Below are 25013 nucleotides of genomic sequence, written 5' to 3' on the forward strand. Positions count from 1 at the left end.
TATTTTTAATTAAAATAGTTAATAAATCAGATTTTTAAATCCAAAAAGAAATATACACCTATGTTCCTGCTTGCTACCAAGAAGGAATAAAACAGATATAGACTAGAATAATCCTTTATGTGGTGTTTAGGAACACACACATACACACACACACAGACCCAGTAAAATGGATCTAATTCCATTGCCACTTCTTTTAGTATTGCTATGCTTTACTGCTGGGTATAAATTTCTCTCATGAGCAGGTATGTGTAGCTATTAAACATCTAAACATTTTTTCAAATAATATGTTTCTTTTTATTTTGAAAGGTGGGAAAATTGACTTCTTATTCATACACATAGAGCAGGATTGTCGTGGATTAGCCATCATTTTATATTTTTTTATAATTTATTTTCTATAATTTCCTACGAATATTTTATATTTCATGTTTTCATCGTTTATATGATTTTATAGGATTTCTATGCTTTATCTGAAGCCTATGTTAATATATAACCCCACTAACAAAGGCTAAAGGAACTCAGAAGAACCGACATAATCACTTGCATATATGTGATGACATCTTGGAGGCTATATAAACATTCACATCCCAGCCACCCCTTCTGAAAGTGAAAGGCTTCAGATCCTAAACAGGATTTGCAAGGAAAGGGAGACCCTGTTTATGCCATTATTTCAATTAGGGGTAGAGGAACTATAAGGAAGCATACCTTAGAATTTTGTTAGCTTAGATACTATGGAACTTCTGCTATTAGCAGAAATCAAATTTGTTCTTCCAGATTCAACATAGGCTCAATTATATTTTCAGAGTCGTTGGCCAGAGTTCCTAAACAGATATTCTTGTTATTTGGCTGCCTGTCTGAATCTTGTACCTCTCACTTTGCCTTGTTTTCTAACACTTGCTTTCTTGAACTATTTATTCTTTGTGTGTGAAGGAAATTATTGACTTAAAGGGAAATCTGTTATATAATATTGTATAATATCAAGTTAAATAATTAACATATAAAATGTATTTGTCTGAAAAGTTTGTAAATGTAAAATGTGTGGTCATGTGTGTTTGCAAATATTTGGAATATTAATGTAGACATTAGAGTTAGAAGAAATATACTGTATTAAATAAATTTAGGAGAACATAAAACAGTCAATAAGATACATAAACTTATAAGTGAACTAATGAGAAGACTTGGGAGTGTTTACATCCTTGCAATTATAGCAGTGAAATAGGCCAAGAACAATGTGGAGTACAACCAAGTGGATCAGAGGCTTTGGATAAGGCAAAACCATCCAGCTACTACTTTTTGTTGCCTCTGATACAAGACCCCAACTCCCCTCTTCTTGTGACATTTTAGTGAATAAAAACCACAAGCAAATGGATAAGTAGTCATAATAAATAATATTTATAAGTAATAAATAATATTAAATAATTAGCTCCATGAGCCCTTTCTGGAGGAAGAATTATGGTAACATCTGAAGAACATTTTAACAGAATACAGAATGCAAAATAATGCAGAAGGACTTAAGTGATGTCAGGAATATACTAAGTTAACAAGCTAAAAAATGTTGTAAGGATGACAGTTGTCCTTTCTCCTGCTAGCGCAATGTTGTAAATAAATATTGCCTCCCCCGCCCTTTCTTAGATTCTGGCAACATGAAAGGAAATCCTTGAGGAACAAAGTAGGGGAGTCAGCTAGTTATTTTATCACTAGGAAATATAAGGAAACTTCCACTTAAAATTGTTCTCTAAACTCAACTAGCATTTTTCAATCATCATTGCTTGTAGGCTTCAGAAAGTTAGAGAAGCTGTTGAAGATCCTTTGAAATAGTGGTTGCTTCCTTAAGCAACAAGATTCAACAAGTAATGTCAGTGGCAGCTGCATAATGAAAAGACCTGGTCTTTGGAGTTTGTTAGAACCGGGTCCAGCCAAGTGTGGTGGTACAACCTGTAGGCCCAGCTACTCGAGAAGCTGAGGTAGGAGGATCACTTGAGCCCAGGAGTTCAAGATCAGCCTGGGAAAGATAGACCCTGTCTCAAAAAAAAAATATATATATATATATATATATATATGTGTGTGTGTGTATATATATATATATGTGTGTGTGTGTATACATATATATATATATATATAGAAATAAACTAAATAAAAATATTAAAAAGAAGAAAAGCTATGTCCAGATCAGGCTCTGTGATTTGCTGGTGGCATTACCTTGAGTAAGTTATTTAACTTCTGTGAGCTTCAGTTTCTCTGTGTAAAGTAACCTATTGTACAGGATTGAGATTTCCATTACTGTTAAATGTTTGATGGAGATTCAGTGCACAAACTGGAGCTGAGAGTGAAAGTTCATTGCTCATGATATACACTACCCTTTCAACTACCTCCAAAATGTACCTAATCAAGAATGCCATCAGCAGACAGCTTGCAAAATTAAATGCACTCCATTATCCCAGTTTCTGCTTGGAGAAAATTAACATGGGAAAGAGAATAATTTCTGTTATTTATTTATGTATTTATTTATTTTGAGATGGAGTTCTGCTCTTGTTACCCAGGCTGGAGTGCAGTGGCGTGATCTCGACTCACTGCAACCTCCGCCTCCTGGGTTCAAGCGATTCTCCTGCCTCAGCCTCCTGAGTAGCTGGGATTACAACCGCCTGCCACCAGGCCCGGCTAATTGTGTGTGTGTGTGTGTGTGTGTGTGTGTGTGTGTGTGTGTGTGTATTTTTAGTAGAGACAGGGTTTCGCCATGGTACCAGGCTTGCCTCGAACTCCTGACCTCAGGTGATCCACCCGCCTCGGCCTCCCAAAGTGCTGGGATTACAGGCGTGAGCCACCGTGCCGGGCCGTAAATTCTGTATTTAAAGTCATATCTATTAACTGGGAATAAAAGAGCATTTTATCTCTATGTGTCAACTAGCAGAAACTAGCAGAATTTAAGATAGTTGAAAAATCTAGACAATACTCCAAAGAATCTTTGCAATTGATAGCTATAGTGAAAGCCTTTCTGTTCAACACTTAAACATTTTTATTTTTCATCTTAAGAGACATGTAAATTACAAAGCACATGCTGGCTCTAATGAAAGGTAGCAGCCAGTCTTCAGAACATAGAGCTTTTTCTTAGTTTATACTTCATAAAAGAAAACAACACAGGTAATTTTATAGTTCTTTATGAATAGTGCTCTTAGGAAATAAGTCGATTTTGAGAAAATTAAGCATTTGAATATATTTTTCTTATTTGCAGCTCACCAGGACATGATTATAGCTTCTCAAGCTTATCTAAAATAAAAGATAACATATATATCAACATTTTTGATGAAATGATGACTGAAAAACATGAGGTAAAGTAGAATAATTACAATAGCCAATGCTGAAATAATTCTAAGGTCAAACTGAATGAAGTCTACTAACATGTTTGTAAATATGCTTTTAGATGCAATGTCTACATCCAACATTTTCTTGAAAGGATTTGAGGCAATTTGCAATAAAATCAGACATATAACAAGTCAGTTCAAAAATAACAGAGATCATAAACCACATACAGGAGGAGGAGGAATAAATATATCAAGAACTTGGGAGAAGTAGGTTTCTGCAATTGAACATTACAATTAAATGTGAGCTTCCTGTAGCCAATACAGAAATATAAACAGAAATAGGTTACATATATCTCATTATCTGATCAAAGAAAATATACCACTCCTGCAAAAGAGATCAAATTATTCCTAAGGCTAAAACTCAGTTCTACTTAATCTAATTTCTAAAATTACTGTCATCCTCATAGATGTGTAAAAGTTCCTAGCACAATGCCCAGCACCCTAGCAAGCTCCAAAATAAACGTTAGTTTCCTCACTATTGAACTTGCTACTAAAAATATAAACATGCATACCCATAGTATCTACTCTTTTAAGGTATGTAGATTAAATGCTTTAATAGAAACGTTTTCCAAATTCTATGGCAATGCTACTGAAGGAGCAATTAATTCTACCTGGAGGGCCTGGGGATCCATGTCAGAGAAGTTGAACAAGACCTTGAAGAGTAAGTTTCAGGAACGAGCCTTCTGTAAAAAACACTGCAAATCGTAATGGCTATGTTTTCCAACCCAGTTTTCCAGGAGATACAACACACATTCTTATTAAAGAAACTTTAAATCAACCATGATAAATGCTGAAGGTAAAATATTGAGCAATAATTTGGTGATAGCTTTTCTCCAAGGAGTTAAACTGAGTAGTGTTTTGATGATCGAAATTGGTAACGGGTAAAGCTTAGAAAACCCAAAAGAATGTCTAACAAATTTTTTCTCTCAAAAGTGAATTATCTCAAAGACTAATTTGATCAGAATTGAATAGCAGTTGATTAACAACTGAACCCTTGAAAGTGCTTTGCATTGTTATTAGAGTGAGATTGTTGTTATTGGAATGAGATCCACATGCTTTAGGTATCAGACTTGTTTGTGACAATATTGGCATGCTCTTTAAAAAAGGAAAGGGCCTTGCATTCTTGTCCTCCTCTCATGGACAAGGTTTTAGGGTAGCTATGGGCCAAAACATTCCATTGTCTTCTAAATGACTAGAGCCAGGCTGAGCCCCGAGATAGCCACACAATTGAAAGAAGGTTTTAAGTTATCACTGAACATTATTTTGTCTAGAAATGTTTCATTTTTCCTCTTTTTTTCTCCGTGCCCCTCCTGTATATTTTCTTCCTGCTATCAACTGTTTTCTTACTTCCCACAGATCTCCCTTTCTTCAGTTATGTATTAGCAGAAAGCTGAAGAATTGGAACTCTTACAGACACGTAGCCTATTTCTAACGCTTGGCATGAAAGAAATGGACTGAACTGCCTTTGGAACTGGCAGAGCAAGCCCCATGCATACTCCAGATTTAAAACTTAGGTTAACTGAAACTCTAACAAAAATCCCAGTAGCCACAGAAAGACCTTAAACTAACCCAAAACTCAGATATTGGTTTAAATACTTTTTTAAAAAAAATAGTTATTTTCAAGATTTTAAAATTTATTAGCATATAAATTTTCAGCATAGTCTCATAATTTTTGACTTGCTATTATCTACTCTCATCTGGTTTCTAACTTTATCCAACCATGTCTTTCAATTTTTTTTAAAATTATTTAATTTGGAAGATGTTTGCCTATTCTTTAAAGAACCAACTACTGAAATTGTTTTTACTTTTCACTTTTTTGGTTTTCTAATTCATTTATTTCCACTTGTATTTTAATTATTTTTTTCTCCCTATTCCTCCAGGACTACAATTTTTGTACTTACTTTGGCCAAATGTATTGAATGCCTAGTTTGTTTGATCTCTTGCCTTCTCATGAATAATAGAAACATTCTGAGACTATAAATTTATCTCGGTAAACATCTTAGGCTATGTATTTTATATTTAGTGACTTATTTTTTATTTTATATATGTAATATATACATAGAATTTATATAATATATATACATAACATTTCTTGCTTGTTATATATATATATATATATATATATATATATATATATATATATATATAAAACATTTTCTTGCTTGGCCTAACAGTCTTCTAATACTGTATCTTCGCATTTTCAAATGTTTGAAAGGCTTTTGTGTAAACTTTTGATTTTAAATTTCAGTTTTATTACCTTGTGGAAGTCATGCTGTACATTTGAGCCTTTAGTCCATGGTTCATTTAGTCAAGCCACTGTCCCAACTCTATGACTGCTAATTAACATACAAAGATGTTTCTCCTGATGACAAGATAAGGGACCCCATTGGACAAGCTATGTTGCTCACAAAGAAATTATCTTCCAGGACAAAGATGAAGGGGTTCCTTTGATTTACAAGGGATTGAGAGACTAAATACACAGATATCTGAGTTTTATTTATATGAGTTATTTAAAGAGATGGTCCAATCATAGCAGCACCTCTTCCACCATTTAACCATCAGAGTGCCTGGCCCTGCTTCAACTTACACCAGGATATGCAGACTCACCACATACACATTATAGCTCCAGATATTAAGTCTTCTTTTTATTACTTGATACATACAGTTCCCATACTAATAGATTCCTTAAAGGTTGCTTCATATATAATTCATATTGTTGATCTTAAAATTCTTTCATTGCTTCTCAGAGAGGATGCATAAGGAACTAATTTTACATACTTTTTATTTTTATTTGACTTTGAAGTTCAGGGGTACACATGCAAGTTTGTTATACAGGTAAACTTGTGTCACAGGGGTTTGTTGTACAGATTATTTCATCACCCAGGTATTAAGCCTAGTATCCATTAGCTATTTTTCCTGATCCTTTCCCACCTCCCACCCTCCACACTCCAATAGGCCCCAGTGTGTGTTATCCCTCTCTATGTGTCCATGTGTTCTCATCGTTTAGCTCCCACTTATAAGTGAGAGCATGTGGTATTTGGTTTTCTTTTCCTGTGTTAGTTTGCTAAGGATAATGGCCTCCAGCTCCATCCATGTAGGGAACTAATTCTAAAGTGAACCTTGATAGAGCTATAATCAATAGCCTAAGGCAAGGTAGACCTAAGAAGCCTCCAGCATCCCTGGGACTTAGGATGGAAAGATTAATGCAGTTGAGAGCACATCAGTCAGAATTCCAAGGACTTGATTCCTACAAAGCTACCTAAGTGTGCCTATTACCTTTTAGACTAGAGCAGCACAGTCCATCTTGCTCAGCTCTGTTGTTGCTGGTTAGCCTCTGGATTTAAAAGACACTTCTCATATTGTCTGGTAAGTGGATGGGGTAACTTCTTAAGTGCAAAAAGTTGGAAGGGCTCCTAATGTCCAAAGCAGTGGTTATTAACTAAAGGCAGGAATCAGGGTTTTAGCAGCTTTTTTCAAACTTCAGCTATTTTCTTTCACTTTTCCTAGATTCTCTGGCCTTTGGTTGATGAAATGAAAAATATAAGTGGCCAAAAGTGGAGTAGATCATAGGGTGCTGCCAATGGGAGGGGTGGTGGTGGTAGTGAATGCCAATCCCTTTTATGCCTAATCCCTGCTTCTCCCTACTATGAATACTTCCTCTAATTTTGGAAATAGTGTTATTGAGGAATGATTAGCATGCAATAATCTGCACATATTTAAAGTGTATAATTTGACATTTTGATATATGTATATACCAATGAAACTGGCATCACAATTAAGATAATAAACATATCCATTACCCTCAAAAGTATCCCCCTGCTCTGTTGGCCTATCTACCTCCTGCCCACAACCAGTGATTTGTGTTCTGTCACTATCATTTCTATTTTCTAGAATTTTATCGAAAATGGAATCCTATGGTATGTGTTCTTTTTTTTTTTTTTGGTTTTGCTTCTTTTACTCAGAAAAATTATTTTCAGATTCATTCATGTTGTAGTTTTATCAAATAGTTCATTTCTTTTTATTATATAGCAGTATTCTATTGATAAACATGCATTTCATTGCTTGTTTATATATTCACCTGTTGATGGACATTTAGGTTGTTTTCATTTTTTGACTATTATAAATAAAGCTGCTATGAACATTTGTGTAAAGTCCTTTTATAGACAAATGCTTTCATTTCTCTTAGTAAATAAAAATAGCTGGATATGATGGTAAATGAATAAGAAACTGCTAAACTGTTTTCCAAAGTGATTGTACCACTTTTTATGCCCACCAATAATGTAGGAGACTTCCAGTTCTTTCACTTTCTTACAAACACTTGGTCAAACTTTTAAACTTTAGCCACTCTAATAGTTGTGTGGTGGTTTCTCATTGTAGCTCTAATTTGCATTTCCTAATGACTAATGGTGTTAGGCACCCTTCCATGTAAATATTTATTTGCCATTTATATATCTTTTTTGGTGAGGTGTCTGTTCAAGTCTTTTGTCTATTTTTAAAATTGGGTTATTTTCTTATTGAATTTTGGGAGTTCTTTGTATTCAAGTCTTTTGTCAGATACATGATTTGCAGATATTTTCTCCCAATATGTAGTTTATCTTTTTATTTTCTTAGCAGTGTGTTTTGAAGAGCAAGGTTTTTAATTTCGATGAAGTCAAACTTATCAACTTGCTTTTGATGTCATGTTTTTTAGCTCTGTATTTTGCAACTCTGTTTCTAGGTTCATACATGTTAGATATGTATTACATATTACATACATATTTCTTTTTGATGAATAGATTCCTGTATCAGTATAAAATATCTCTCTTTATTCCTGATTATATTTCTTGTTTTTAAATATGGTTTGACTGTTATAAATATAGTACTTGGCTTTCTTTTCATTAGTGTTTGTATAACATATCTTTTTATTTTCTTTTAAGCTGTGTCTTTATATTTAAAATGGGTTTACTCTAGACAGCATACAGTTGAGTCTTGCTTTTTAATCCACTCTGACAATCTCTGCCTTTGAATGTATGAGCATTTACATTTTGTATAATTATTAACCTGGCTGTGTACCATCTTCCTATTTATTTTCTGCTTATCCCAACTATTCTGTATTCTTTTTTCCTGCCTTCTTTTGGATTGATGGAATACTTTTATGATTTCATTTTATCTCCACTATTGGCTTATTAGCTATAATTGTTTGTTTTCTTAACTGTTGCTCTCAGGTTTACAATATTCTCTTTAATTTGCCACAGACTATCTGTACATAATACAGTACCACTTCACATTTAGTGTAAGAGCAGGATACTATAATATAATGCCTCCATTTCCCCTTCCTTGCATTGTGCTAGTGTTGTCATACATTCTACTTTACACAAGTCATAAACTCCACAACAGATAATTTTCTCTCAGACTATTATTTTTGCTTTAAATAGTTATCTTTCAAAGAAATTAAAAAGCAAGAAAAACAGATCTTTTCTATTTACCTTTTGATTTCTTTTTTAAAAGAAAGAGAATGACTTTTTATATTTACCTGTGAGTTTATAAAACTATTCATCACATGATATTAAGTAAGTAATAAAAAATTATTTATTTTCATAGGATCACTGTCTCAAGAGCTGTAGTGGTCACTCATATATAAGAAAGAGTTGGCTTGGATCCATTGTCTTCCCTTTTTCTGCTCTTCTGCAACAATCTGAGGTAAGAGAAAATGCTTCTTTGCTCATTCTAAGTTTTGACCTCTGGCTCATAGAAAAACTTTCTGTTGTCTTTGAATCAGACTCTGTGATTGGCAGGCTGGTAGGTCAGTTAAGATGATCCTGTATTAGAATGTTCTGGGCTTTTGAAGTGTTTGAAGATTTGAACTGTCTCTGGACAGTTCTTTAGAGTGTTAACTAACAAAGAATAGGAAAACTAGTCTTAGGTCTTAAAACAACATTTATATTTGCATATAAGAGTTCTATAAGATCAGATTCATGAAACATTCTGATTAATGGTGTTTCTTTGTAATCATGGGTACCAGGAGTTTCAGCTTGTCAACACTGTTTATTGACAATGGTAAGACCTATGATTTGCACTAGTCTCTGTGAGACCCTCAGAGGGCTCTGCTGTTGGTTTATTATGTAGCAGGAAAATGCCTACATGACTAGCAAAGTAGAAAAGCCCCAGCCCAGACTCCACTGTTACTTCTTCACTAAGTGATGATAGGCAAGGCACTTGACATCTCGACGCCATGCCAGACACTGTAAATGTGAAAATTCAGAAATGAATTTTCTACCTCATTGAGGTAGAAAATTTTATTCCACTGTCTGTGGAATAAAACTAACATTTCAGTACAATGTGATAATGCTGTAGTGCTTTAATAGAGGTATGAGATAGGTACATGGGAACATACAGTAGGGAGTACTTTACTGTTCCTGGGTTGCAAGTGGAAATGCCGGGGGAGTGGTTCAGAGAGTTTGGTAGTTAAGAGGAGACTAAGGAGGAGAATCAAAGATCAAAGAAAACTTAACATAGGCGATAACTTTTGAATTAAGTCCTTAAAGATGAATTTGTCAAGAAAATAAGGGCTTGACAAATTGGTCAAGCAAATAAGGGCTTAATTTAGATTGCCTTTTGCTACCCTGCTTTTCCATCATGGGTTTCTTCCTGCCTATGTGTCCTGACACCCAATTTCCAAGGAGATAACAGTGCTCTCAGATTTATTTCAGAGACAATCATTTAAAAAATATATACAAATCCTAGCTCCTTTGCTTGTCAAGGATTGTAAGCCTTGTTTATTAATGGCACGAAGTCACCGCTGTACAGTGTCATAGTAGTACATAAATGGCTGCCATCTTATACCAATTAAAGTGTTAATGAACTCTCTGTTCCTACTACCTGGCTGTCATGTTACCAACTGAAGCTATTGGTAAGGAAGTGGGAAAGAACGAATATCAGGGAGGACAGTAGAGGTGCCTGCACAATGTGCAATCACATGCAGTCGTGACGGCACGTGTTGCAAAGACTGGCAATAGGAATAGACATTGTTGGAGGTACAGCTACAGGGATTCCTATGTTTTTAAGTCCCTGTGGACACTGCTCAGTCTCAGGCCAGACTGCAGGATACAGTGGTAGGTACGAGTGTGGGCTTCAAAGGTGGACACATCTGGGTTGTAATCCTGGCTCCACTGACTCATTACTTTTGTGATCTTGCACAAATACTTCAATTCTCTGACCCTCAGTTTGCTTATTTGTGAAATGGAGATAAGGGCAGTGTCTACTCCATTGAATGATACGATCTATATCAAGCACTTGGCACAGGGTCTTGCACATTAGTAAGCACTCAGTAACTATTAGCTATTATGCATTTTTTTGAGACAGCATCTCACTGCGTTGCCCAGGCTGGAATGCAGTGGGACAATCATGGATTATTGCAGCCTCAGCCTCCCAAGCCCAAGTGATCCTCCCACCTCATCCTCCTAAGTAGCTGGGACCACAGGTGTGCACCACCACTCCCAGCTAATATTTATTATTTACCTCTTACACACACGCACACACACATACACACACACACACACACACACAATTTCTCCTACTGTGGACCTCAGGGTTGTCTTTCTTGCTGTTACATATTTTCTCTTTCTGGACCCAATACAAAATGTAACATGATCTTTTAACTTCTTCTCTGAGCCTGCATTAGATTTTCTAAGAGCTTTATTGCTGGTATCGTAACTTGCTTCTTTGTTCCATTCCTTTCTTACTCCTACCCTCTCTACATAGTACATATTAGGCAGGGACCCAAGGTGTCAAGGGTGCCTATGAACACATCACCACAGAGAACCTGCTCATTCTTGGGCAAGTGCAAATGAGTAGAAGCCCGTTCACGCAAGCAAGCAAGCTTTCTGTGATGGAGTGGACTCTGCTGGGCCTTAATATTTGACTGATGTTTATTTTCATCATGCATAATCCATTATACTGATATACTCTTTCAGATTAGTGGAACATTTCAAGTAACTATTCCACCAGTTTTGCTCGGGTATACTTGGAGTAATACTTATGTATTTCCTAAAGAAGATTCCAATGAGCAGAATTTAAAAGAATGTACATTCTTAAATATTTTTGCTACCATTGAACCTCAAATATCATATGTCACCTGTAATCCAACACTAGATAAGGTAGGTTTTACATTGAATTTCTTTTATATATACCATCAAAGAAGTATGAACTATTTTAAAAACCAGTAATAATTTCAAAGATGGCAAAAATAAACATTGGTTCTTGATATTTTCTTGTGAGAACAATATAGTACAATTCTGAAATACTTTACATTTTATTGTAGTTTTTAGATCAAACAGAGGTCTTGCAGAGAGCACAGATTTTTAAAAAGAATTGTAAGGCAATGTTCCCCAACCGAAGAATCGTAACTACTGTTTTTAATGATGAAGGGATACAGTTCTTAGTCACAAGATATATCAAGGCATTAAATCCACCTCAGCAACTTCTGGATATATTTCTTCACAATTCTAATGCAACATTTGTAAGTTATAATTATTTTTAACATCTTCATTGTGATTAAAGTGCATCTGTGAAGAATCACTTTTACCTTTTGTGTATTTGGGTTCAATCTAGTGAGTTGTCTGTCCTCAAAATATTTGTACTGTTTGTGAGTCATAAAGCTCCCTTAGCTGGACTCTTTAAGCTAAAATCAAAAGTTCTAATTTAGATTGCCTATTGCTACACCGCTTTTCCATCATGGGTTTCTTTCTGCCTGTGTGTCCTGACACCCAATATCCAAGGAGGTAATAGTGCTCTCAGATCTATTTCAAAGGCTATCTTTATCTTTTAAAAACTATGTACAAATCTGAGCTCCTTTGCTTGTCAAGGATTGTGAGTCTTGTTTATTAATTGCATGAAGTCACCAGTGTAGAAGGTCATAATGGCACATAAATGGCAGCTATTCAACATCAGTTCATGAACTTTCTATGTTAACACATTGTTTATTTGCACCCCTTTCTCCTTTCCTAGATTAGTCTGAGTCTTTGTCTCCAGCACTATAGGGGAAAAATCCATAGTATAACTTCTATTGTTTGAGAAAGCACATTGTACTACCCTAATATCTCCCTGCTGCAGCAGCTTATAATAAAGTTATATTCACAAAAATAATTGTGATAGATTTTGAACCAAAAAAAAAACCTTTGCTATTCTTCAATATCTTAAAATTTTTTAACAGTTGTACTTTAAAGTACATGTTTAATGTGGAAACATATTATTGTAATATTTAAAATTTTAGTAATAAATTAAATAAATAATTACTAAATAAATAAATATAAATAAAATATAATGGTTACATGCACCCTGTGCAGTCAGCCCAACTTGGGCTCAGTTTCCCAGAGACTTCACATATTGTATTAGCCATGGAACCCAGGGCAAGTTATTTTATTACTCCAAGCTTATTTCCTCTTCTGTAATACTAGAATAATAATAGTGTCTACTTTTATAGGCTTAGATTATATGCTAAATGAGAGAGTGCATGTAAAGCATTGTGCTAAGCGATGGACATACAGCACACACTCAATAAATGTGAATATTATTCTAGGACCTCATTGCTCGATTTGTATCTTTGATTCCTTTTGTGCCTAATACACCAGATGAAAATGATGGCTCTGATATATGGATGACATCAGAGGTAATAAATTACATTTTATATATATAATTGAAATATATAGTATTTCTTTTAAGGAAACCTTTTAAAAATATTATGTATTTATGTATTACTTTGCCTTGTGAAATTTAAAAGTATTTGATAATTTTATACATCATCTTCAGCTCCATAACAATCTATGGAAATAATTCATGAATACCAAAAATCTTTTCAACATTCTAAGTGGTAGCTCATGAATATTTTGACTCAACGGGAATTCCAGGAGTATAATATTATGCCATTCTCCAGAGAGCAGTGTGACTTGTCACTATGGAGTTGGTCAGACCCTGAAGTCTTGTGCAAGCACTGTCACTTCCCAAAAGCTTTCCCCCATCACCCCCATCTGAGTGAAGAGCTCGTAGAACAGTGCTCTTCCTTAGCACTTAGATTAAAGTCCTCTTTAGTCTGATTGCCAAATAAAATACAGGCCCCATGCAATATTCAGGACAAACTTTTAGTAATAAATTATTTGTTGTTTATCTGAAATTCAAATCTAACTGGGCATCCTATAACTTCTTTTCAAGTCTGGCAACCCTAAGTAGAGTATTTAGAATATTTCTTCCATTTCAGCTTAAATCATGTTTGTGTCATAAACCATGAGTGTATGACTGATTCAGTTTTACAAGAAAAGAATTATTTTCTCTCACCTAACACACAGTCTTTGGAGTAAAACAAACAAACAACCTTGGTTCAAATCCTAGTTCAAAGACTTAGTAGATGTGTGACCTAAGATAAGTTAACCTCTTTGGACCTCAATTTCCTTATCTATGTCATACAGGAGTTTTAAAAAGACTAAATGTAGTAACATGCAAAGCATCTGGACCTCAGGAAAACTTAGTTCCCTACTGTCATCCTCTCCCTACTCCTCTTATAAAATCCAGAACCTCCTTGACCTGACAATGAAGACTATTGTTATTCTGCCCTTAGCTCACCTGTTCACACTGTTCTTTCAGAAGGGCCTCCTTAACTATCCTCCCTAACCCCCATCCTTCACCATCAGGTTCAGCGAATGCACACTTATAGGGCCATATCAGTTGTTAAAACATTGCAATGCTTCCATAATGATTGGTAAATAGTCATTGCCATGAGCTCTATAGCTCCCCACCCCTTATCCCCACTCCCTGGCCCCTACAGCCCCTTCTCAGGGACTGTATTGAACTGGAGAGTGCGTGTCACATCATTTTTTTTTTTTTAAATGGAGTCTCGCTCTGTCGCCAGGCTGGAGTGCAGTGGCACGATCTCGACTCACTGCAACCTCTAACTCCCTAGTTCAAGCAATTCTCCTGCCTCAGCCTCCTGAGTAGCTGGAATTACAGGCACGCACCACCAGGCCCAGCTAATTTTTTTTTTTTTTTTTTTTTTTTTTGTATTTTAGCAGAGATGGGGTTTCACCATGTTGGCCAGGATGGTCTCAATCTCCTGACCTCGTGATCTGGCCGCCTCAGCCTCCCAAAGTGCTGGGATTACAAGCATGAGCCACGGCGCCTGGCCATACACCTCATTTAAATGGTGTAGCCACTAGTCAGCAACAGATTGTTGCCATCTGAGCATTTGGACCCAAGTCTTTGCTAGAGTTTGTTTTTGTTTTTGTTTTTGTTTTTGTTTTTCAACAAAATCCAGAAATCTAGAGTTTTCTAAGAAAATGTTCTCTCTTTTTTTGACATTCTGGGAGCCAAACAAAACACACCTGTAGACTAGAACTAAGTCATAGACCACCAGTTGGCTACTTCTGCTATACTTTTTCTCCCCTGCTATATTGCTGTGCTTTACTGGGCACTCTCTATTTGATCTGTTACACCCTGCTCAGCTGTTCAGCTCTTTGAGTTGAAGACGTTTCAGTCACTTTTCCTGATTAACATCCAACTCAGAGTTCTTCCTTTCTTTGAGTTGACAGTACTATATTGGTACAGGACAGAATGTAGCTCCACAGCCCAAAGGATCACTTCCTACAAACACTATATGATTCCCTATCAGATAAGGTTCCTCGAAATACCAGTCCATATGTCCCTGCTTGCCCAGGGCACTTTAATATTTGTCCTAAACAAAAACATCCCATTTTGGGTATAAATTGTCTGGTCACTCTATACAATATCTACATTAAGTGTTCTATAATAAAGGTGGCCCCAATGCTCCAAGTCAATGTTCTCTTCCTCTAATGCCCTAGCAAAGCTGGAGCTGTCTGCTCTGCTGTCAACTTAGCAACTTGGTAAAAATAAATGTGTTTGGAACTGGAGTGAGTACAGGTGCTCCACATCAGTTGGATGCTTGCGTTACTCAACTTTCCCGCACTTTTCTTTTTTTGTTCCTATTGCTTTTGTTTTGTCTTAGCACTGCATCAGTTTAGCTATCGGAAATAAGGAGGAGCATGCCATCCTTCTCTGTAATTTCTTTCTGTATTTTGGAAAGAAGGCACTGGTCCTCTTGGGAACGTCAGTGTTAGAAGTAAGTGCTGGAGTTCGTATTGAAATAATGTAAGCAAAAGGAAATCAGATTTCAGCTGCAAGTTTAGAAGACTTCAAACCCAGGTTTCCATCTCTTCACAAACTAATTTGGAATTTCATGGGCAAGCAATGATTAGTTAAGGGGATAATGTTGGTTCATCAAAATTTCTACAATGTAAAGACTGATTTCCTTTTGCTTTTCTCCCCTGTAAAAGAGTACTAAAAATAGTGCTACATCATAGGGTTACTGGGAATATTAAATTACTTAGTACATATTAAGTGACTGAGAGCAGCACCTGGACTCAATAAAGGTGGTGGTGATGGTGGTGGTAATGTAGTAATAGTTATAGTGTAGTTGTGGCAGCTGTTATCCATCATTACCACCATGATCATCATATGGTTTTTGTTTTTATTTTTGTTTTTTGAGATGGAGTTTCGCTCTTGCTGCCCAGGCTGGAGGGCAATAGCATGATCTCGCCTCACTACAACCTCTGCCTCCCGGGTTCTAGTGATTTTTCTGCCTCAACCTCCCGAGTAGCTGGGATTACAGGCACCCACCACGCCCGGCTAATTTTTTGTATTTTTAGTAGAGATGGGGTTTCATCATGTTGGCCAGGCTGGTCTTGACTCCTGACCTCAGGTGATCCACCCGCCTTGGTCTCCCAAAGTGCTGGGATTACAGGCATGAGCCACTGTGCCCAGCCCATCATATGTTTCTAATAAGTGTATTTTAAGATCTGTAAAAAAAACACTTCTCCTCATGCTCCATTGCTGAGGTTTTAATGTTATAAGAAGTGAGCCAGGAATTAATGTTTCCCTATCTGAAATGTTTACAGCTTAATTTATATGCTTCTTCTACATTTGTACCATCAGAAAGCTATCATTTCTGAACCGTTTCTAGCCCTACCATGAGTATCTTGCTAAGTGTCAGTATTTACAGTCTTGCCTTATGGTTTTTGTCATGATGATTTATTTCCCTGTATCCTCTCGGCATTGTTTATTATTTCATTGCCAAGCTTGTTAACTATTAATAGAAGTTCATTCCCTCTATATGATCTCCTGCCATAGTTGTAAGTGCCACTAGATGGCAGTAAACAGTCAACAATATTTTGGCAACTATTTGCGTTAGTACCTGTGGACCAACACTGCAGGAGGTAGCCCTGCACAGTTTCACCTCAGCCATGGGGTTAAAGTAAAGCCTCCTCTTTACTATAAAGATGATGAGCACAGTGACCAAGAGCAAGGGCTGTGAAGTCGAGGAGAGCAGGCTGCACAGCGTAGTTTTAATAATATGGGTTTGGGGGACAGTCAGACACAGGTTTAAAATGCAGCAATTGCTGAGCATGGTGGCTCATGCCTATGATCCCAGCACTTTGGGAGGCTGAGGAGGGAGGATTGCTTGAGCTCAGGAGTTCAAGATCAGCCTGGATAACACAGGGAGACCCCACCTCTATAAATAAATAAATAAATAAGCCAGGCATACTGACACATACCTGTGGTCCCACATACTTAGACTGAGGAGGGAAGATCGCTTGAGCCTGGGAGGTCGAGGCTGCAGTGAGCTATAATGGCACCACTGCGCTCCAACCTGGGCAACAGAGCAAGACCCTGTCACACACACAGACAAAAAACCCAGCAATGCCACTAACTGTATGATCTCAGCCTTGTTTACTTCTCTGAGCCTCAGTTACCTCCTCATGAGACAGGAGTAATGCCACTCACAGGCTCTTTTGACAAGGCTCTTAACCTCTGATTCTTTATATGAAAGATGGGCATAATAACCCTTCCTCCCAGAATTTGGAGTGAATGAAAGTGACAAAGTTAGTGTTAATTCTTAGCATAATATCTGATGCACATAAATACTCAATAAATTAAATAGTCTCATTATTATTATTACCTAAAAATTTTTATTCTTTGGTAGGGTAGGCTTATACTACAAAAGGTCTTATCTTTCAGAGTAAAATAATAACAACATAATAACTACTTTTTATTCCTCAGACTGGTTTCCTGCATACTTCCCTTTAGCTTCTAATTGCAAATCTTGTTCCCAAATTTAATTTAATGGCTTTTTAACTTTACTTGGTTTTGTCAGAGCCTTAAGCCAGTTTCCATTTCCTATCTCTGCCTGGTGTTCACCCTCAGTCTCCAAATATATTCTAACCAAAGCAGGGATAGTCCATATAGCATCTTGTATGAATTAGACAAAAGTGCCCTACCTCAAAACACTGCAGTACTATCTGTTGGGAAACCCTTGTAATGCACTGATTTGTTAAAACAGCAGCTGTGTTGCCATCGGGGCACACTCTGCAGGACCATACATGACAGCACTGGCTCACAAGTTGTTTCATCTGAATCCTCATGCTAACCTGGGGCTGAGGATTTCTGGAGCTTTGGTTTGTTTTTTCTTTTTCTTTCTTTTTTTTTTTTTATTTCAAAGAAAATGTAAAAGCCCTCGAAAAGGCTTTTATTTATTTTTGTTGTTTGTTTGTTATTGAGACAGGATCTCACTCTGTCACCCAAGCTATAGGGCAGTGGCATTATCACAGCTTATTGCAGTCTCAACTCCTCAGGCTCAAGCGATCCTCCCACCTTAGCCTCCCAAGTAGCTGGGACTACAGGTGTGTGTGCCGCTGTGCCCAGCAAATTTAAAAAAAATTTTTTTGTGATAGATACAGGGTTTCCTTATGTTGCCCAGGCTGGTCTCAAACTCCTGGGCTCAAGTGATCCTCCCACCTCAGCCTCCCAAAGAGCCGGGATTACAGGCATAAGCCACCACACTCCACTAAAAAAGGCTTTAAAAATCAGAATCATCACAGTATAATTTCCATATATAGAAATTATTTAAATCCACCAAAAATTACTTTCTTTTTTCTCATACAGGGGCATGTGGCTTATGTAGTAACTCAAGAAACTAATGAATATTTGCTTTGGAATCCATCAACTGGCCAATGTTATAAGCAGTTTGACCCGTTTTGTCCCTTAAAAAGTGTAGATTGTTTGTTTGATGATAGAAATGTAAGTATATGGGGAAAAGAAATCTTGAGTTATCTCCTCTAGAGTCACCCTGGCTACACACTAGAATCACCTGGGGAACTTTAAATATAGATAGTCTATCAGATTCCCTAGGGCATGGGGCCGGGGCAACCTTTTATCACTAAAGCTCCTCCAGGTGATTGTGTAGTGCCTTCAAGGATGAGAACCATTGAGGTAGTCTAATGATCATGAAACCCTAGAATCTCTTTATCTCCTGCCTCAGAACCCCGCTGGGATTCTGCCACTTCATTGAGTAGTAAGACTGTAAAATTTTGCTCCTTCCTTACCAACAATGGGCCTTGTGTTCCTATGGACCTACACTAATGTTATATTAATGTTTTCATAGGTCTGGTTTAATATTCAACAAAATAATACACCAATGGCTGTATTTTTTGACTATTCAAAGGAAAGTTTCTGGAAGCAGTTGCTTCCAAAAAACGTTCAAGGAACAAAAATACAAAGCATACAGGTAAATCATATTTTCCCAGGGGTGTCTGTATGAGAGTTACCATTGCTTCTAATCTTTACTAATTGTGACAGCTCTTATTATGTTTTATAGTTGGTTGGTTACTGAAATATTTGGCAATATTAATTTAAAAACGAGTTTTCTCTGCCATCCAGCTCACGGGCTCTTTCCCCTACTTGCAGAAAACATAAATTGAGAAGAAAGTGACATCTCAAATGCAAATTTAGATGCTAAAATAGAATTTAAAATTTTTTCATCATAAAACATAACATATAATGTTCAAGATGTGTAGTAAGTTCTAACTCTGACCTAGCCCTCCTGCGCCGTATCTATGGTAAGGATCAAGTAGAAAAATTGACAAAAAGCTTTCTGGACTCCCAACCATGATAGTTGTCTCACGGAATAGAAACAGGACAGAAACACTAGCAGTGAGTAGGCTGGAGCAGGGATGGCAGCAAGATCTGAAAATGCTTCATGAAAGCCAGAGAACCAGAGCAAGCATCACTTTTTAAAGACAGGGACTGTGGTGGGGCTACTTTACTTCCCTATTTTTGAAAGGAGATGGGAAGGAAAGCTGTAGACTCACTGTCTGGGGCTCAGGGTACAGGAGACCAAGAAGTAACTCAATCACTACATGGGTTGGCTAATGGATCTGTGATGTACTCAGTATTACTTTGGGAAGGCACTAGAAATACCATGTCAACAGCTGTTTCTGGATTGAGGGCCAAGCTGTGGCAGGGTGTCGGCAATTGCACAGTCCACAAATGAGGAGACAGGAGCCCAGAGGGAGGGAGGGAGAGAGAGAGAAAGGATAAGAGAGAGCAAAAGAACAATAGAAAAATTAGGCAAAAGACAATTCATAGAAGCAGTAACTTACATGCTAAACCTCACTCATAATCAAGTAAATACAATTTAAAACAATAAAACAATTGCTGGACATGGTGGCTTATGCCTGTAATCCCAACACTTGGGGCAGTCAAGCCATGAGGATCACTTGAGGCCAGGAGTTCGAGACCAGCCTGGGCAGCATAGCAAGACCCTGTCTCTAAAAATAAAAACAAAAGAACTACCCAGGCATGGTGATGATGCGCAAGTGTAGTCCCAGCTACTCAGGACGCTTAGGTGAGAGGACTGTTTGAGCCCAGGAGGTTGAGGTTACAGTGAGCTATGATCGCACCACTGCACTCCAGCCTAGGAGCCTACTGCAAGACCTTTTCTCTAAGATAAATAAACAACTAAAACAATAAAATTATTTCACATGCATAAAATTGGCAAAAAAAAATGTGTGATCATACTGAGTGTTGTCAAAGAGGCAGAGAAGTGGTGGGAGCACACATTTCTGTAAATGCTTTGGAAAACAATATGTTGATAATACCTGGTAAAGGTGAAGATGCTCAACCTTTGATCTGCCAATTCAAACTTCTCAGTATATACCTCAGAGGAACATTCACGGGGAGACAAGTACAACAACATTCATTAGAGAATTGCTTGAAATAACAAAAATTTGAAACAGTTCATCAACTAGAAATCAGTACATGAGTTGTGAAGTACTTATACAATGAAATCTTCTGTACAGCAATAAAAGATGAATGAACTGAGCCAATTTACAGTTGTTCCCAATTTGACTGTCAGTGCATTACATCACAATCTCTGAGGGTGGAACCCACATGCCAGGAGCTTTGAAGGTTCCCCAGTTGATGCCAATGTGCAGCCGAGGTTGAGAATCACTGGCCAAGAGTCATGCATATCTACATGAAAGAATATAAAAAATGTAATGCTGAGCAAAATAAAAAGACATGAAATGACACATACAGTACAAAACCATTTATGTGGAGTTTGAAAGCTGTATATGGTTTATGTATACATAGATATGTGGTGATGTAGAAAAGCATTCATGGGAATGATAAATACCAAATTCAGATTAGAGGTTACTTTTGGGGAGAGAAAAAAAAGGAATGAGATCAAGGAGCAGTATACAGAGTACTTCAAGTCTTTCTGTAGTATCTTACTTATTTTTTAAAAGTCTAAAACAAATATGGAAGAATGCAAAGATCAGATGTAGCTAGGTGGTAGGTATGCTAGGTGGATGTTCATTACATTATTCTCTATGTTTGCCTGTATAGATTCAAGGCAATTCACACTATCAAAAAGAATGCATGGTGGCTGTGGGGGAAGAAATCAAAGAGGGCCCAAGTGTATAAAGTGATGGATTTCTGGCTGGGTGCGGTGGCTCACACCTGTAATCCCAGCACTTTGGGAGGCTGAGGCAGGTGGATCACTTGAGGTCTGGAGTTTGAGACCAGCCTGGCCAACATGATGAAATCCCGTCTCTACTGAAAATACAAAAAAATTTAGCTGAATGTGGTGGTGCACACCTGTAATCCCAGTTACTCAGGAGGCTGAGGCAGGAGAATCACTTGAGCCCAGAGTGGCAGAGGTTGCAGTGAGCTGAAATTGCACCACTGCACTCCAGTCTGGGCAACAGAGTGAGACTCTGTCGAAGAAAAAAAAAAAGTGATGGGTTTCTTTCTTATTCAACATCTCTTTCCCGCTCTCAAAGAAGTCACTGTCAGTAGTTTCTTGTGCATCCTTCTAACATTCTCCATGCAGATGCAAGCATAGATAGGTATTTTTATATTTCCTACTTGAAAAGTCATTTTAAAGAAAGGGAAAAGTGCTTCTCTCTCTTGAGCAAGCCACATTTAAAGCCTCTAGAGTCCATACCTTGCTTTGCCCATCCCAAAGCTGTGACCAAAGCACTGATGCCTCCTGGGGGAGAATAATCTATTTCAAGATGAGGCTCTTGTTTGTTTAATGTATAATCATTCTCTTGTTCATTCAGGTGATATTTATTGATTTCCCACTATGAGCCAGTGTTACGTTAGATGTAGATACTACAAGAAAAAAGACATATCTCAGTGTTCTTGGAACTTGGATTCTAGAGGAAGAAACAGAAGGGAACAAGCAAGTGCAGTACAGAGCAATGAATGCTGTTACAGAAGATATTATAGTGCTTTGGGGAGTGCACAGCAGGAGGCCCTGAGGGAGGGGAGTTGTAGGGGCTTCCTGGGAAAGAGTGATGAGAAACATGAGTGAGGAAGGGTGAGCAGGAGCTGGCCTAGATAAAAGTCAGGAATGAGAATGGTCCCGACAGATAGCAGGAACAGTGAATGGGAAGACCTTTAGTGACAAGGAGATATCTGTCCAGGAGCTGAAAGGCCAGGCTGGCCAATGCTGGGGTGGACAGTCCTGGTGAGAGTTTGGGCCTTTGTCCTCAGGGCAGACAGAAGCCAGCATCTCTAAGGCAAGGGCTGCTGTGATCAAAATTGTATTTGTAAAAGCTACTCTGACTTAGGGCTGAAACTAAAGCCTTCTGCCAAGTTGAATCTATAAATATAAAACTCATAGTTGTGTTTAGCTTGTATCTCTACTTCTTTCCTGTGGGCTCATGGCCCTCCATCTTCTGCCTTGCCACATACATCCCAGAATAAACCACTATCTAGAGTGAACACTATTACACACAATTGTGAACACAAATTTGAATGTGCATGAGGAGAATGTGGGTACTCAGAAGTGGTGTTAACAGGGGAATCCCCTTGAAGTTTTGAAGGACATGAGTGCCCAGAAAGAAAGAGGCCTTTGCCAGAAAAGGAAAGGATAAACACACCATAAACTTCTCAAGTCAGCATAAACCAGGCCTCTTTTTCAGGCCTGAAGGTGGCCTAACTAATCCACAGGAGTTGCCCAGTGAGGAGTAGACAGCCGTTGGTGACAGTAATCAGGGAATTCCGTCCACCTATCCTGTGTGAGATAGCTGCCGGCTCCTGCAAGATGACACAAAGTCATCCTTCCCTTCCTCAGTATCTCCCATCTCCTACCATGCTGTACTGTGGGGCTCCTCCCTGTGCCTGGGACCATCTCTAATCCAGTGCTCCTCCACCATGGCAGGCATCAGAGCCAGCGGAAGGGGAGCTTGTTGAAACACAGGTTGCTGGGCCTCACCCCCAGGGTTCCTGATTCAGTAGATCTCAGGTGAGGGCCAAGAATTTGTGTTTCGAACAAGTTCCCGGATGTGAGGTTGCCAGTCTGGAGGCCACACTTAGGAACCTAGAGGCCTATCAAATGTTGCCTCCTTTTTACACAACCCTCATTCCACTCACGAAGGGGGAACATCTGTTCCTGTCCCTACAGCTGCCTCTTCCTCAGCTCAGGAATACCCAAAGTAAAAACTGTCTAAACCCAGCCCCTCACTCTTGTCCATGTGAGACCTGCAAGGAGTTGAGGGTTGGGTTGGCAAGGAACTTGAGAAGTCCTCTCCTCCCAGAAAATCCTGCCCAGGAAGGGAACTGGAAGAAACGTGGAATAGCACTGTTCCAGGCAAAGGCTTGGAGACAGGGAAGGTTGAAATGGATTCTGTGTATGTGCGTGTGTGCGTGTGTGTGTGTGTATGCATGCACATGTGTGCATACATACACAAAGAACTGGCTTCTTCCAGCTGAAAGAAACAAATAATCAAAGAAGGAAGATGATCAACCATGTTAGAATAATAATAATATCTGATGTTTGTTGAGCATTCCATATGTGCCAGGCTTTACATGTATTACTTTATTTTAAAATCTTTACAAAACCCTAGAGCAGTAGGCACTATTATTATCCCTATGTTAAAAACTCAGAACAGAGAGGTGAAGACTTCACCAAGGTCACAGTGGAAGACACCAGTGCAGCTGCCAAAGATTATTTGGTAGTAGCATCCATAGCGTGTCAAATGCCTGTTTGAAAAATGAATTGGGGCGCCAGGTCTGTTTTACCCATGAAAATATATCTTTTGTAAACCCATCCCCCATCCCCTATTCTCGTGAAGCAGTGTGAAAATAAAAGAAAATGCTGTGGTCTGCATGTTACCTATGGAATTGAGTGTTTTTGCCACAGAAGCCTGGTTTGTCTTCCTCCTTATTATAGCTGGCATTCCAGGAGTGACTGTGATGTAAACATGGTCTCTAGAATCTATTCTAACTTTGGTTGTCTATTTCAGCCTGAAGAAATAATTTATTTTGAAACTGATAAAAGCATGGTAGAAGATCTAAGAAATAGGTACTGTGTTTTCCCCTAATCTCTTGTTGGGTTACCTTTCAGTCTTCTGACCCACCCATTCAAAATACCTGCTAGATCAGCAACAGAAACATGAAAAAGGAGTTTATAATATTTCCAGCTGGCCCAGTGGCTCACACCTATAATCCCAGTTCTCTGGGAAGCCAAGGTGGGAGGATCACTTGAGCCCAGGAGTTTGAGACCAGCCTGGGCAACATAGGGAGACGTCATCTCTACTAAAAAAAAAAAAAAAAAAAAAAATATATATATATATATATATATATAGCTGGGCATGATGGCATATACCTGTAATCTCAGTGACTAAGAGGGGGAGGATCGCTTGAGCCCAGGATTTTGAGGCTGCAATGAGATATGATCACACAACACACCACTGAGTTTCAGCCTGGGCAGCAGAGTGAGGCCTTGCAAAAAAAAAAAAAAAAAAAAAAAGTTCCACTGAACCACCTGGTTCTTGGTACATCCATGGAAAAGTGGCCCCTCTGCCATCCAGGGCATTCTTTGATAGGACAGACTAAGTTAACTCTGGAAACATTGTGGGCCACCACTGGAAAGTTCTCAACATAGATGCCTGTTGAGCCTATAGTAATAATAATGCAGTAGCCAACACTTCTTGAAAGGACATGAAGGTAAATGACCCGTGACTTGACATCTGGTAAAAATGTCCCAGTTAGGCAGTAGAAACGGCAGTACTGCCACAGCTGGACACTCCCAGCCTCCCAAGCACCTACACGTAAGTGCCTGAGGAAGTCAGTCAGTCAAGCCCAAAGGGCCACAGGCTTTGCAGCAGGACTGGCTCTCAGGCCATGTGTGTCAGAGGCTTCTAGATCTGACTGCCTCCAGTGGCTCACACTCACATAGCAGGCTGTCATGGAAGCCACTACAAAGCAAGCAACACAGAGCATGACCAAAGCAATTTTACCACTCCCTTTCTCACTAGCACACATCTC

General features: G+C 38.2%; 1 protein-coding gene across 1 annotated transcript in view; it reads left to right on the forward strand.

Annotated features, from left to right (window-relative positions):
- Positions 1-25013, forward strand: part of CC2D2B (coiled-coil and C2 domain containing 2B) — a 170316-nt gene that overhangs the window by 137500 nt on the left and 7803 nt on the right. Inside the window, 9 exon segments of the mRNA XM_055093218.2 lie at positions 3227-3323; positions 8937-9035; positions 11309-11491; positions 11656-11853; positions 12913-13002; positions 15346-15459; positions 18339-18473; positions 18838-18960; positions 23990-24048. Coding sequence (XP_054949193.1) covers positions 3227-3323; positions 8937-9035; positions 11309-11491; positions 11656-11853; positions 12913-13002; positions 15346-15459; positions 18339-18473; positions 18838-18960; positions 23990-24048 — 1098 coding nt within the window.

This window comes from Pan paniscus, chromosome 8 (assembly GCF_029289425.2).
Source record: "Pan paniscus chromosome 8, NHGRI_mPanPan1-v2.0_pri, whole genome shotgun sequence".
NCBI classification, from domain to species: domain Eukaryota; kingdom Metazoa; phylum Chordata; class Mammalia; order Primates; family Hominidae; genus Pan; species Pan paniscus.